We start from the raw sequence: 13368 nt of genomic DNA, 5'->3' as shown, positions 1-13368 counted from the left end.
GTGAGAACACTTAAATCTTTCTTAGCTGGTTTTTAAGAGTACAGTACATTGTTATTAACTATTACCACTGTGTTGTACAATAGATCTCTTGAACTTACGCCTTCTGAGATGTTGTATCCTTTGGCCAGCATCTCCCCAACCCTCCCATGCCTCACTTCTTACAAGTTAAATCCTTAGTAGTTAATGAAGGAGCAAATGGTTGTGAACTAATGGAACTAAATATAGGTTCAGCAACACACAGGGAAATTGATGGAAGTCGTGAGGGTTCAGCTGTCATGCCATCCACATTCTTGTTTCCCCCAGCAAAGGTAGGAGAGCTGCACCCCTTCCTCCTGGCATGGAGGTGGCACAGAAGGCAAGGGACACTTGGGTGCTGCCCTGAAAACCCTTAAAGCGGGGGGAGCCCTGTTCCTCAGGAAAAAGACTGAATCTCTCTCTGTTTTCTGCCCCCTGTGCCAGCTCCTTAGCTCCATAAACAGTATATTTGCCGGCAAATAACCAATTTTATTTTTTAAATTCTTTTAAAAATTTTAGTTACTAATCAGTTATGTCAAATGACTTGCCACATACATGAAGTTTCACATTCCAAAGCTGTGTGTAAAATAGTCTGTTAGGTTTTCAGTCAAGTGCATATTTAATATTTTGCCTGCCTACAGTGTAAGTAAAGCAGTGTTCAGATGCATAGCTGAACAGTCAAGAGAGTGTATTTAAAGAGTATTAATTTGATGCTGAACTGTCCAGAGTGCCCATTGGCTGGCACAGCTACATTTTTCTCTGGTGACATTCCCAATCTAAAAATCACTTCAGTGAGAAGAGAAATTCGATGGTAGCTGTAGACAGGAATAATGCGGGAAAAGTTTCCTGGCAGTACTATTTGGACCTGCACTGTAGCGGAGGCCGAGGTAATCTATCAGTTTGTGAGTGTCTACAAAATGCAACTCTCTAGATAACAGGTTTAAAGTAAAGATTTAATACAGTCTCCATCTCCTATGATGTTGCAGTGACAGTTTAAAACTCATTCTCTAAATCTCAGCAGACTTTATAGCTAGCAGTGGGCCAATATAAAGTTTAATAGCATTACAACACATAAATCATCTTTTAAAGATGCTACTAGTAGCTCCAATATTAAATGCAGACAATCGCCCGTGTTATAAATAATTTATCAAACACCATTTCAGATTAGCCTTCCATGCTGAGTTATTTATTTTAGCCTTTTCTGTACGATTCCTAAGGCACTTTTTGAAAGATCCATTACTGGTCAGTTTAATGAACTTGGGGGTCTGTTTTGTCCCCTCAAGCACTCGGGTACAGCTGTGGTGACCATTACGTGGCCGACGTGGACCTCTTTGTGCCTTTTACAAGTGCTGCCCATTTGTCATGTAGCGGTAAATGGAACTGCACATTGGAGTCCGGGGACACATTGTGCGATGCGGTGATGGAGACAAACAGATAGCTCTATAAAGTGCTGCTTGTCACAGCTGACTTGCAGTACAGTACATCACTCTTATTGTAATCTCATTTAAGAAGCCGGGGTGGCCCGGGGGACTGATATTCCCAGTTAGTTTGGTCTTTGTAGCCATAAAGCAAGAAGTGTTCCTTTTATATTCTCCCAACTTTTAGGGAGTGTGCTTTTTGCTTGGATTAATTATTATAGGAACTTCTCTATGGCACTGTGTGAAGATTTGTCAGCAGGTTTGTCTGGACCTCCTTCTCCTGGCCTGGGCTTTGTTATAGGCAGTCGCTGCTTAGAGATAAGTTGTGTTTTTAGGAGCCCTCTGGCTTGCTTTATTAAACAACTTACCATTTATTAAGCAGTAGCTATGTGCCAGAAACTATAGCAGGTGCTTTCTGTGCTTTTATTTCTAATTTGTTAGTAATCTTGTGAAGTAGGATTTATTATCATTATATTGCAGAGCAGGAGAGTAAACTCAGAGAGGTGTAGTGACTTGTCGAGGGTTGCCCAGCAGTAAGTAGTAGACTGGGGATTCAAACCCATTCTGTCTGCCAGATGACTTTGAACCTGGGTTCCCCAGCTGGTGTTTAATCATCAGGGTCATGATGATCTTTTGGCTGAGTGTCTGAAAGCAAAAGGAAGCTGCTGTTTTTTGGTAACGAGGATAAGTCCTATTCGCCCATCTCCACACTGAGGTTCCGTTGTGACCTGCTACATAAATGCATAGGCAGCTGACTGGGAGAGGATGCCTCCCTGGCTGTGGGAGACAGCGTTGCACCTGGGCCTGACCAGCTGGGGTCATGGACTCTGCAGGCCCTTGTCAAGGCCCCTCTGTAGCAGCTGTCCCCAGGCAGATGCTGCCCAGGACCTAGGTCACTCTGCATCTTCCAGAAAAGGGAGGTACAATTTCCCTACGAAGAATTAATCCTAAAGGAAGAGACAGCGCTTCTTGCGCTTACTGTGGGCCAGAGACAGATACAAATGTGGTGTTTTCCCCACCTCTTGCCTTTAGTTTGTGGTTTTTCTTGATAGTTTTCTTAAATATTTGGTAGCACATGTTAAAGACAAAAGTTGTTTAATTGTGAAATTCCACTATAAAGAAAACACAGTATGAATATGCCCAGTAGCATATTTGCATACGTGTCTAGAATTCTGTGTATGGAAATACTGTAGTCAGAGACAGTATTCAACACTGAAGCAGTTCCTGGAACATAGTAGGTCCCTACAGGTATGTGTTGAAGACATTAACTGTGTAAGTAGTGAGTGGACAGTAGAGCCTTTGGTCATTTCCACCTTCTTTCGATTTTGAGGGTTTGGGGTGTTAAGGGAGGGATATGTTAAATGAGACCTTAGATCTTAGTATTGATTTGGCGTTGCATTGTAGAACTCTTGCCCTAACTTGGTTGAGAATGAAGAAGGCCCTGGAAGTGGTAGTCTTGGGTGTTTTGGGAGACACTGCCCTCCACCCCCAATGGGAGTGACCATCAGAGGTTGACCCAGAGAGAAACCGGCAAACACCATCCTCCTCCTCTTAAATTTGCTCAGGTCTTAAGGCTCTTTGGGGGTGGGGAGTGAATGACACGGCCTTGAGTCAGGGACTAGCTGACGAGTCCCCGGCCCAAGGAAGGTCACTTGCGAGTTGGTGTGGTGCTGTGGCCTTCTGGCTCTGGGGCCTGACCTGTTTTACTATTTTTTGTTTACCAGCTGTGTGACCTTGTGTAAGTCATTGACTGTCAGCCCGAGGTTCTGACCATACCAACATCAAAAGATGATTGGGGGCAGGGGTAAGCTTGATGATCATCAGACATCTGAGTGCTGATAGATGTTGACTGATCGATTGATTTAGTGAGCATATAGGTGCTCCGTAAATGTAAGTTTCATTCCCTCTCCTAACATCTTCAGCCATATGTATATGAGACGTGGGGTGGGACTGGGGGGAAGAAAGTGAGAGACTTGAGATTCTCTTCCTTAAGGAATGATCTTCCCTAGAATTGGTGGGGAGGAAAGGAATTTAAAAGATGTATTTCCCCAATTTAAAAAAGCCTTTATTTATACTTAAATAACAGCATACATGATCATTTTATGAGTAAATCAAACTATATCATTTTAAAATTTGCATATTTTAAAGTTTTATCAGTTACTTACATTACAGACTATTTGCAAAATAGAGGGGGGATCATTCGTAATCTTACATAGCACTGTCAGCAGTCTGGTGTCCTGTGTCCAGTCGAATCAGTTGACACTAGATATGCATGTCTCATGTCATGTGTATATTTCTGTTTCCCCCAAGTCTTCTCTTCACCTGTCTCCATCTACCCAGATCATTTGGGAAATGCAAATGTGTAGTCCTAAGTGTGCCCATGGATTGCGATGTCCGCCAGGTACTGTTGACTGGCTGGAGATGCCAGCAGCAGTGACGAGAAACAAAGCAGAGGAAATAGTTAAATGGTAGAGAAGAGAAAGGGGAGCAGAGGTGGTAGGCCAGGAACAGGGAATAAGTATGGTTCTGCCCGCACGTGCCCATATGCACACACACTTAAGGCCATTTAAAGAGAAGCGGTTGGGAATGAGGTTGCGTTTGCTGAATTAGTGGTTGGTTTTTGCTGTCTAGATAGCAGCTGCCGCCAGCTCCTCATCTAAGAGGCTTTCTTTGCTACCACCTTCACTCGTTTGTGGAAAGCTTCTGGCCCCATAGACTGTTGAGAATTCTAGGAGAAAATTCCTAATCCTGTTTGAATGTATTCTTACAGGACTATGTATGTACAAAAGAAGAATCAGCTTAATTAGCCCCACATAGATGTCACATGAGAGTGAAAAAACCTGGGGTATAAAATCAAAGGAACTGCTGTCTGCTGGTTTGCTGAGGAGCCCACTTCCAGCAGAACCTTCTCTGTTCTTCTGAGTCTGTAGAGTGTGCTTATGTCACTGGAATCCTAGTCTGGCATGGGGCAGGCAGAGGAGCGGGAGCCCTGAATGGGTTCAGATCTTCTGCAAACTTGAGGTTAGCAGATCTGCCCTTTGAGGGTCTCAGGCTGGAATTTGGGCCTGGAGTCCGTGTTTGTCCAAGGATGTCACTTGGATGAGCGCTGGAGTGCACTTGCACATGTGTGTACTCCCACGCCCTCGTGGATTGGGAAGGCGCCATAGCACAGGTTAGATTCCCGGCTTTCAGGGAGCCTGGTTCATTTTTGTCCTGGTTGTATGTAGAGCTTGAACTTGGCGTTCCCCAGGTCTGGTACCGTTGCCTTTGCTGTCTGCCTTGTGTTTCACCTGCTGTTTTCTGAGTGCCTCGTGTGCAGCCTGTCCTTCAGCCCTCCCTGAAGCTCTGCTGGCCAGCCATGTTCCCAGCTCCTTTTCACGTGCTCTGTAGCCAGCCTCACCCTGCATTGTTCTTACTTGGGTCAGGTGCCCCCCGCTGGACTCTAAGCCCCTAGAGGGCAGGTATTTGGGGGCGTCATCCACCTCTGCAGCCCTAGCTCCTGGTCTAGGACATAGCATGTGATAGGCCTTCTTGGATAAGAAAGGGTTGAATCCATCTGTTCACCAGTAACTGTTGGGGATGAGGATTTGTGCTTAAAGGTGGGACAAAGGAGAGAGTGATTCTTCAGTGAACCTGTAGGCTCCAGCCTTAGTAGGACAGACAGATTCTTTTGGGCAAGATGTCCCACCCTTGGTCTGCCAGCATTTCCCCAGAACTACTGTGGTGTTTTGGTGTCAGTTTCTTCCCCTTACAATGCTGACTTTCTCCATTATGTTATCAGGAAGTAACTTTCAGCTATTGTTGGACATTCTTGATCAGGGGCTAGTTAGTAAACTGCAGTCCATGGGCCAGATCTGGCCCTCTGCCTGTTGCTAATAGAGTTTTATTGGAACACAGTTGTACCCATTTGTTGATGTATTTGTGTGTGGCTGTTTTGTGCTAGCATGACAGAGTTGAGTAGGTGTGGTAGAGACTTTTGGCCTCAAAACCTAAAATATTTACTACCTGGCCCTTTTCAAGGTACGTTACTAACCCTCTAGTGACTGTCAGCCCATCGTTTGGTGGTGAGTGTCCGATGTGGTCAAGAGGTGGTGCATGCATAAAGAGTTTTAAAGGCCCGGGTCGGGAACTTTGGGCAAATCATCGAGGCACTTTGAGATCTTTTCCTCATCTGTGAGATGGGCATTAAAACCAACACCTATCTCTCAGAAGGTCTTGCGAACTGCTAGTGGGAGCACATTGCGGATGTCAGAGCAGGCCCTGGTTTGGCCGTGGACGTTATTGCTGCCGTTCTCTTTCTCAGGAGGAGGAAGCCAAGAAGCTGGTGAGCGAAGCCATCGCAGCCGGCATCTTCAACGACCTGGGCTCCGGAAGCAACATCGATCTTTGCGTCATCAGTAAGAGCAAGCTGGATTTTCTCCGCCCGTACACGGTGCCCAACAAGAAGGGGACCAGGTGAGTGAAGGAGACGAAGTTCTTCCTGGGTCCCGTGGCATCATGCCACCATTGGTATCTCCATGGCATCTGGATGGAGGTTTCCTGGTTCTTTCCACATTAAGTACATCCAGTGTTCCCAAATCAGCCTCCCGCACAGACCTTCGGCTCGTTACTTGCTTTATGCCAGTGGGCTGCTGTCAGGTGTAGGAAAGTGATTTAATTTGATGGGAGAGGTGGAGGGTGGCCCAGGAAAGAGCCCTAGGCTGGGAGGTGGGGTGGAGTGGTTTGGATCATCTGCTGTCCTTTCTCAAGTGTCTTAAAGAATCCCCTGATTTCTGTGAGAAGGTGCATTTTTCAGAGCAGCCCCAGCACTTTCCCCCAGAGTGCCCTGAGATTCCTAACTGGGTGTAAGTCAGCAATGCTAACAGCCTCCCAGAGGTGGCCTTGGGAGCTGATGTGTGTCTGCTATGCCACAGGGAGTTGTGCCATTTAGCCTGTGCTACACGCCGAGTGGGCCCCTCAGCTCAGTGGTGCAGCCCAGACTCAGAGCAGTGGGAGAAGGTTTTAGTTGATTTGCTGAGCAGAACTGGAAGGTTTCCAAACCTAGCGGCTGGCATGTGTCACCGGAGCAGCTCATTTGCAGTGTCTCATCATTGTCCAGCTGCTTGAGCATCCTGTGGCTCCTGACCTCTTCTGGGAGCCCGAGCAGCTCAGGATGGGATCCTGGAGTGCTGCTTCCAGCTGTAGCGTCTGGGTGCAGCACAGGGCATTTATAAACTACGGCTCCCACCCAGCCCCACAGCTAGCGCAGAGGAAGCGAGCATCGCCTTCTGCAAGCTTGCTTTCATCTCCCACTGCACACACAACTCCGTATCAGGAGTAATTCACAAGGAAAGAATGGCACGTTCAGAACCAGCAGATACTCACTGTGGGCTGCACTCAACCTTGTGGAAGCTCAGTGGGCTCTTGATGGGGTGGGGCAGCACGGCGCCAGAGAGCTCTGGCACTGGGGTTGGAGAGTGTTGGTGGCTGGCTTGGTGGCTTCCAGCAAATCAGTCTGTCTGGGAAATGGAGCTCAACCAGATGACCTCTAATGAGACCATGAAGTCCCTTGGGCCTTTAGCAGGAAGGCAAGCTACCTTTCAGGCCCAGAGCTGTGTTGGGGAACCAGCCTTTGCCGAGCTCCGGGTAGGCAGGACCCAAGTACTCCACGTAGCCTGCTTTGCTAGTTATTTGCGAGATGCTGTGTAATTTAAGCAAGTCCACGATGAAGCGGTGATGGGGTAGGGAATGGTTACACCATTCAGGCTGGACAGGGTCCTGGGCGAGGACTCTGAAAGCCACGTTTGGGCTAGTGAGAAGTGGTATTTGTGGTTGCCTAGGGAACCTGTGCTCAGCGCAGGAGTCTTCATCCACAGGGAGCGCAGCAGCGGCGCATCCTACTTCTGGGACGTGGGCTGCTCCGCTTGTAAACAGAGGCTGTAAACACCCAAGAACAGAAAGAAAACCGCCTTGTGGCTGCTTGTGAAGAATCAGCGAGGCGGCCCAGAAGGTGCTGGGCACGTGGTGGGTGTGCAGTAACGTGCACGGGGCCCGCTCCCCATCGGTGTCCTGAGGCCAAGGGCAGCAAGTGTCCAGGCTCCCTGGAACCTCCCTGTTGTCTTCTCTGCCAGTGACTGAAGATGGGGGCACTGCCTGAGTTAGGGGAGCCCTTCCCAGGGTGGATGCTAGGGTGCGGGCAGGACTATAGGCCTGAGCAAGCGTCCCATGCCTGTGCCAGTGTGGGCCTTGTCTGGCAAGTCCCTGCTGCCTGCTCTGCTCGCAGCCCTCCAACACACAGTGTTGCAGTCCACTGGCACGTAAGGTGGAAGCACTGAATGCATGCTGCCGAAATCGGGCACCATCACCACAGTGGTGAGGAGGTGTCCAAGCCTCCCGGAGACACTGAGGGGCGGTTCAGAGTCATCAGGCACACAGAGGCCACGTGGGACTTTGGCTCTTTGGAATGAGAGGCATCCTCAAACTGATGGGGTGGGGACACATGGTTAAAAGGTACTTTTGCTTGGATCCTTTAAGAGAGTGGGGGTTGGGGGAGGCTTGGCAGAATAAAGGCAGGCCACTCGGCTGACCGTGCTCCTGACCTGGATGCAGAACTTTGGAAGTTGCTCTCCTTGTTCTGCTTCCTGCTCCCTCTTTTAGCCCATGTGCCCAGGGGAGAGGATGGGTGTTCCCGGAGCACAAGGTCATGGCACAGCCAGCAGCCTTCTGGTAGTTCCTGAAGGACAGTAAGTTTGATAGAGATACTATCTCGGCTGGGGCTAGAGCCTAGGAGCAGTTGGTTGTGTGCTTCCATTTGACAGTATCCTAATTCCTGACCCACTGTGAGAATTAACAGCCCAAATATGTATCTTCTAGACTGTCTGGTGCTCAAAGAAACCTCTGCCAGATTCACTCCAGGAAGGTGTTGGGTGTGTCCTAGTGGGGAGGCACTGTGTCCCTGAAGGGGACAGTTAACTTTTCTTGAGTCTTGAGAGTGGTCTGAAATGACAAGCCCAGAGTGTGGCTGCACATATTTTTACACTGTTTATGCTTCCAGATGTTTGTACGGTGTCTGAGGTAACAGTTAAGTCATTCTTGTTGCTGCACAGAAGAGCAGTCATGCCCTTCTCTTGTGTAATGATGGGATTTGCTTCCTGCTGTCACTGAAAGGTACTGTAGGGAGGTTGAAGATTGATGTTAAGGGACCAAGTGCTTCCCAGCACTTGCTGGGGATGGTGGGGTGGGGGAGAGTCACGTGTCCACCAAGGGCCAGGTGCCGTGTTCACTGATGACGCTCTGTGCCTCCCAGGCACCCCCATTTTGCAGCACTTGAGAACTGAGGAACTGAGGAAGTTGAATCGCCCAGGATCACAGAGCTGGGATCGGAAGAGCCAGGATTCCAGTCCACCCTGCTCACTGCCTCACCTGAATATTTATTTTCACTGTCGCCTGCCCGCTGGCACCTTGAGGGGAATCCTAACTCTGTGCTTTTGTTTTTCTCTCACTAGGCTTGGCCGGTACAGGTGTGAGAAAGGGACCACTGCAGTCCTCACTGAGAAAATCACTCCTCTGGAAATTGAGGTGCTGGAAGAAACAGTCCAAACAATGGACACTTCCTGAATGGCGTCAGTGGGTGGCTGGCTGTGGTTCTGGAACATGGTGGACATTGGAGGCCCCGTAAGACATTCGTGTGGCTAGTGTTTGCGGAAACTCAATAAAAAACAAAAACCAAATTGGGCAGCTGAGGTCTGGGCACTGTGTGGTGTTTTAGGGGGCAGTCTGGGGCTGCTAAGGCCATTGGCCTGGCCCTTCAGGGTGTTGATCCTCCTTGAGCACTGGCTCAGGAGAGTGTAGGAGCCATGCACCCCTCTGCTGTCAGAAGTCAGAGTGGACTCCCTTGAGGCTTCAGGTGAACATCGATACCTGCCCGTTTAGCTGGCTGACTCCGTTTGGGGTGGCCTCTGGTTTGGTCTGGTTTTGAAATGGGGTGATAAGTGCAGCACAGCTTCCACCTCAGCAGCAAGTAGGAAAGAAATGGCAAAGCCAAACCTCTGAGTTCTCAAGCCCAGCTCAGTTCTGAGTAGCAAGAGAAGGCGGGCAGGTGCACCGCCAGAGCTGCCTGAAGGTGGGTGGACCTCACTTTGGCCGGTTTCACAGAAATAAAAGGAATGTTTTGGGGTTACTGTTTTGAAGTAAGTAGGACATGATCATTTCACACACACTCAGGCCCGGTGAGTGGCTGAGATCGTGCCCCTCCAGAGGGTCCAGTTGGGCAGATTGTTCTCATGGTGTGGAAAGCGGGTGGCATGCACAAAGTAGGTTCATTGCATGCTGGGGCTGGCAGTGTTGGGGAGGCATGATAGGGGCTCAGAGAGCTGCAAGCAGAATATTGGCACAAAGTGTGTCTGGAATCAGAAAAACCTTCAGTGGTAAGCACTAGGCAGGCGACACGGACTTGATTCTCCCTTGGAGAGAACATTCCAGGGTGAATCTGCTCAGGCCAGCTCCTGTGTCACAGCCGCCAGGAGCAGGCCGGGGAGAACAATGGAATTACCTCATGAGCGCAGAAACTGGCTGATGAGTATCAGAATTATTTGGGGAGCTTAAAGAAATCCTGGGATTACTGAATGGGGCCTGGGAAGTTGTGTTTTCCGAGGTTCCTCAAGAAATTGTGCTGCAGACACTGTTTTAAGTTTTGGATCTACTGGTTTAAAAGCAAAATCTCCAAAGCCATTTAAAAATCTTCATGAATTATAAGTAACTCCCAGTCACCCTGTTTTATTTCGACCATGGAGAAAAAGTACAGAGGAAAGGCTGCCTGTGGAGAGACTGTCGGGCAGACGGTGTCACAGCAGATCCGAGTCCATGCGCGGAAGCAGCAGCCGTCTGGCCCTGGGAGTTTCCTCCAGGAAAAGCCCGGTCAGCGAATGCCTGCAGGCAGCAGGTGTCAGGAATCACCTGCCCGATGCCAGCGCTGCTCTCGTCTGGACGGCCAGACTGTCATCAAGTCAGTGACGACAGCTCAGACCACTGGAAGGTTAACTTTACGTACAAAAACAAAATTCAAATGATTTCCTTCAGAGCTGGAGTTTTCTTAGGTTCACATTTATAAATTAGTCTTCACAGTTAATCCTGTTTGGGAACAAGAAATAAGGAACACCTTTCTGGTTTCCTACACATGATACAGGTGTACATTAATTCTTGGCTTCCGTGGCCCATGGACTTCAGTTTGTGAAGGGTGAGTGGCTACCATTTTTGGATCATCTACTTTGTACTAGCTAACTTGCACATTTTATTTCAGATTCTGTCAGCAATCCTGAAGGTAGATAGGTACTATTAATGTCATTGTACAGATGAGGAAACTAAGGCTCAGAACGGCTAAGAAACTTGCCCAAGCCCAAAGTCACGCTAGGAAGTTGCAGAACCAGAATTTGTAAAGGGTAGCCCTTAGCTTTTGTACATCCCATCCTTCCTTCCCATGGAGGAAAATGCTTAACACTGATCATGAAATGAACCGCCAGCATTCAAGGAGGTGATGAAATGCCTGGTACACAGCAGGTGTCCAGGAGAAGATGGCCCAGCCTGGTTGCCAGGAAGATGCCCCTGCTTCCCGATGCCATTTGCCTGTGATGCTCTGGCAGGTGCAGGGCTCTCATCGTCACTCACCAAGTTATAAAACATAGATAAAAATATTAGCAGAATCTCCACTCCATGGAAAAAAATGACTTCCACTTTATCCCTTTACAACAGAGTAAATTAAGCACACAGCTTGATTGAAAAGATACTAAGAACTAAACTGAACTCGGTACTAACCATTTTCAAAGGCTCACTACACAAATCACACGGTCTCCTGCGAGTCTCCTGTTAGCATAAGCCTTGACAGGTCACTGGAGGAATTACCCTAAAGATTCACATTACAATCCAGATACAGGGGGCTGCCGTGGCTCGCTGAACCACCTGCCCTTGTTAACCCAGCTAAGATTGTCCCCAACAGTATAAAGAAAGGACTTTTGAATTTGACTGTCAGTGACGTGTGGCCAGCGCCCCTCCCTCAGCTGCTCTGCCTTCAGCATCTGCTGTAAGGCTGGGCAGCCTTTTGGGGAACCTGCTCAACCCTGTGGTCTTAGCTGTTCTAGGCTACCAGGTGGCCACTCGAAGAGAAGACGACTCAAGTAAGGCAAAGTGGTGCTGGCTTTGATAAGGCACGGTGCATCCACGCTCAGGTGCTGGACGTCCAGACGTGCATCTGCTTGGCCACCTGGTGCACGTAGCCGATGTCAGGTCTCTGGTCGGGGTCAGGGTAGATGCACATGCTGACCAGTTCTCGTAACTGCAGGGGAGAGAACGGTGTGTTATTCTCAAGAAAGGAAAGCAGCCTTGTTGAGGCTCCGCACTCTGCAGTCAGTCTGCATGAAGGCACTTCCTCCTCAGAGCAACCAGACAGTCCTGTTTTCCCCGTTAGAGCTGAAGAACGGTGTTTAGCTGGGGCAAGTAAGGGGTGCGCAGCCGCGTGGCTCCCAAGGGCTAGCCAGTACCCTTCCTAGGCCTGTCTAGTCCCAAAGACTGTGCTTTGAGACTCTAAGAATGGTTAACCTCCAAATAATTTTGAACTTGTAGCTGTCCACACCATTGGGCAAACTGTGTGTGTCTCTCTGCTGGGAAAAGTGTGTGTGTATCTGCTGTCAGTCAGGCAGATGCCCAAACCAGAGGACAAAACTCAAGGCAAGGGCTTATTGATCATAATAAACGCATTAACATGCAGCAGGGCTGCAGTCTGCCCACCTCCCGGCCCCTTTATTGTGCTCATGAAAGACGGAGCTTTTAATTATACAGACACTGAAGGCTGCTCCCGCCCCGAGGTGGGGGAGGGGTGCCTTGCACCTCTGATCGCCTCCATTCTTCTGATAGCCGGAGTGCCAATTATTTTAATGGTAATTAAAATAATGACCTTAAAATGCCTGCATCTTACCCTGCATCACGGGCTCATAGCCATTGGTTTTCATTTAAATACCTGCTGCTGGAGGGGTGGCCAGCCCCGCAGGCCGCAGCAGCAGGAAGCCGGGTGGTTCTGAACCAGAGGGGGCTCTGGTGGTCTCAGTGGCCACACTCAGGGAGTCTGGGGAGGGCCCACAGGACGTTCTGGAGGCCCGGGGGCTACTGCTGCGCAGGCTCCTTAGGCTGAGGGGTGGGGCCTGGGCTTCCTGTAGAATAGGGCTCCTCACAGCTGATGGGGCATTTTCTCCCTGGGCCGCAGAGCCTTAGGGTGTCCCTCCCACCTGTGTGCATGCCAGCCAACCGAGAAGCCCAGGGGACACGGGGCCTGCAGCCTGCTAGGCCACTCCTGGCGTCTGAGGTTGCCTGTGGATGGACGGCTGTTTTCTGAACCTTAGAATATTCGGGGGAGGTACCTGTGGTTGGCCTCTAACAGGTTAAAATACCCAAGAAAACCAGATTCAGGTGAAGTGTCTGTGACTCAAACTAATTTACGACGTAAACGCACAGTTGGCAATAAGTGCATGTTTGAAATTTTCAGAATTCAAGAGAAACAAAAATAATAAAGTCTTATTTTCATTTCTAAGCGGTGATATAACTTTAAAAGTAGGGCCCAGAGAGAGCCAGTGCTCCGGGGAGTGAGGGCTCGTGGCCGGGAAAGGGCTGACTTGGGATGGGCGGCTTCGGTGCTCATTTCAGCCTCATAACTGAAGCAGAGAGGGCAGCTCCCATTTTTAGACTGACGGCCAAGGCAGAGTGGTCATCAGCTCCAGCTGCACGGCTTGGTGCACAAGTTGGCATTCAGAAGATGAGAAAGGAAAAAGCAAATGGCAACTTTGTAAAGAGATGCAACTTGTTTTTCCTCCCACTGGGAGCAGAAACACTTCCTCCAAAGGTGCAGGTCAGAACTTGGGAGCCAGGAGAGGAAGGGCACTGCGCAGCGCCCGACACTCGAACTCCTCTAGCC

General features: G+C 49.2%; 2 protein-coding genes across 5 annotated transcripts in view; one reads left to right on the top strand and one right to left on the bottom strand.

Moving 5' to 3' along the window:
- The window catches only part of PSMB7 (proteasome (prosome, macropain) subunit, beta type, 7), a 62122-nt gene extending 52968 nt beyond the window's left edge, over positions 1–9154 (top strand). The window contains exons 7-8 of the mRNA XM_011988668.1: positions 5737–5888; positions 8918–9154. Of these exons, the coding sequence (XP_011844058.1) occupies positions 5737–5888; positions 8918–9029 (264 nt within the window). The 3' untranslated portion in view covers positions 9030–9154. The remainder of the gene's footprint in view (positions 1–5736; positions 5889–8917) is intronic.
- A 992-nt stretch (positions 9155–10146) lies between these two features.
- Positions 10147–13368, bottom strand: part of NEK6 (NIMA-related kinase 6) — a 104708-nt gene continuing 101486 nt past the window's right edge. For all 4 annotated transcript variants that reach the window (XM_011988669.1, XM_011988671.1, XM_011988670.1 and 1 more), the window contains one exon: positions 10147–11739. In XM_011988669.1, the coding sequence (XP_011844059.1) occupies positions 11629–11739 (111 nt within the window). In that variant the 3' untranslated portion in view covers positions 10147–11628. The remainder of the gene's footprint in view (positions 11740–13368) is intronic.

Source organism: Mandrillus leucophaeus, unplaced genomic scaffold (genome assembly GCF_000951045.1).
Source record: "Mandrillus leucophaeus isolate KB7577 unplaced genomic scaffold, Mleu.le_1.0 Scaffold335, whole genome shotgun sequence".
Classification (NCBI taxonomy): Eukaryota; Metazoa; Chordata; class Mammalia; order Primates; family Cercopithecidae; genus Mandrillus; species Mandrillus leucophaeus.
The sequence above is the reverse complement of the archived record's forward strand: the minus strand, read 5'-3'. Positions and strand labels throughout refer to the sequence as shown.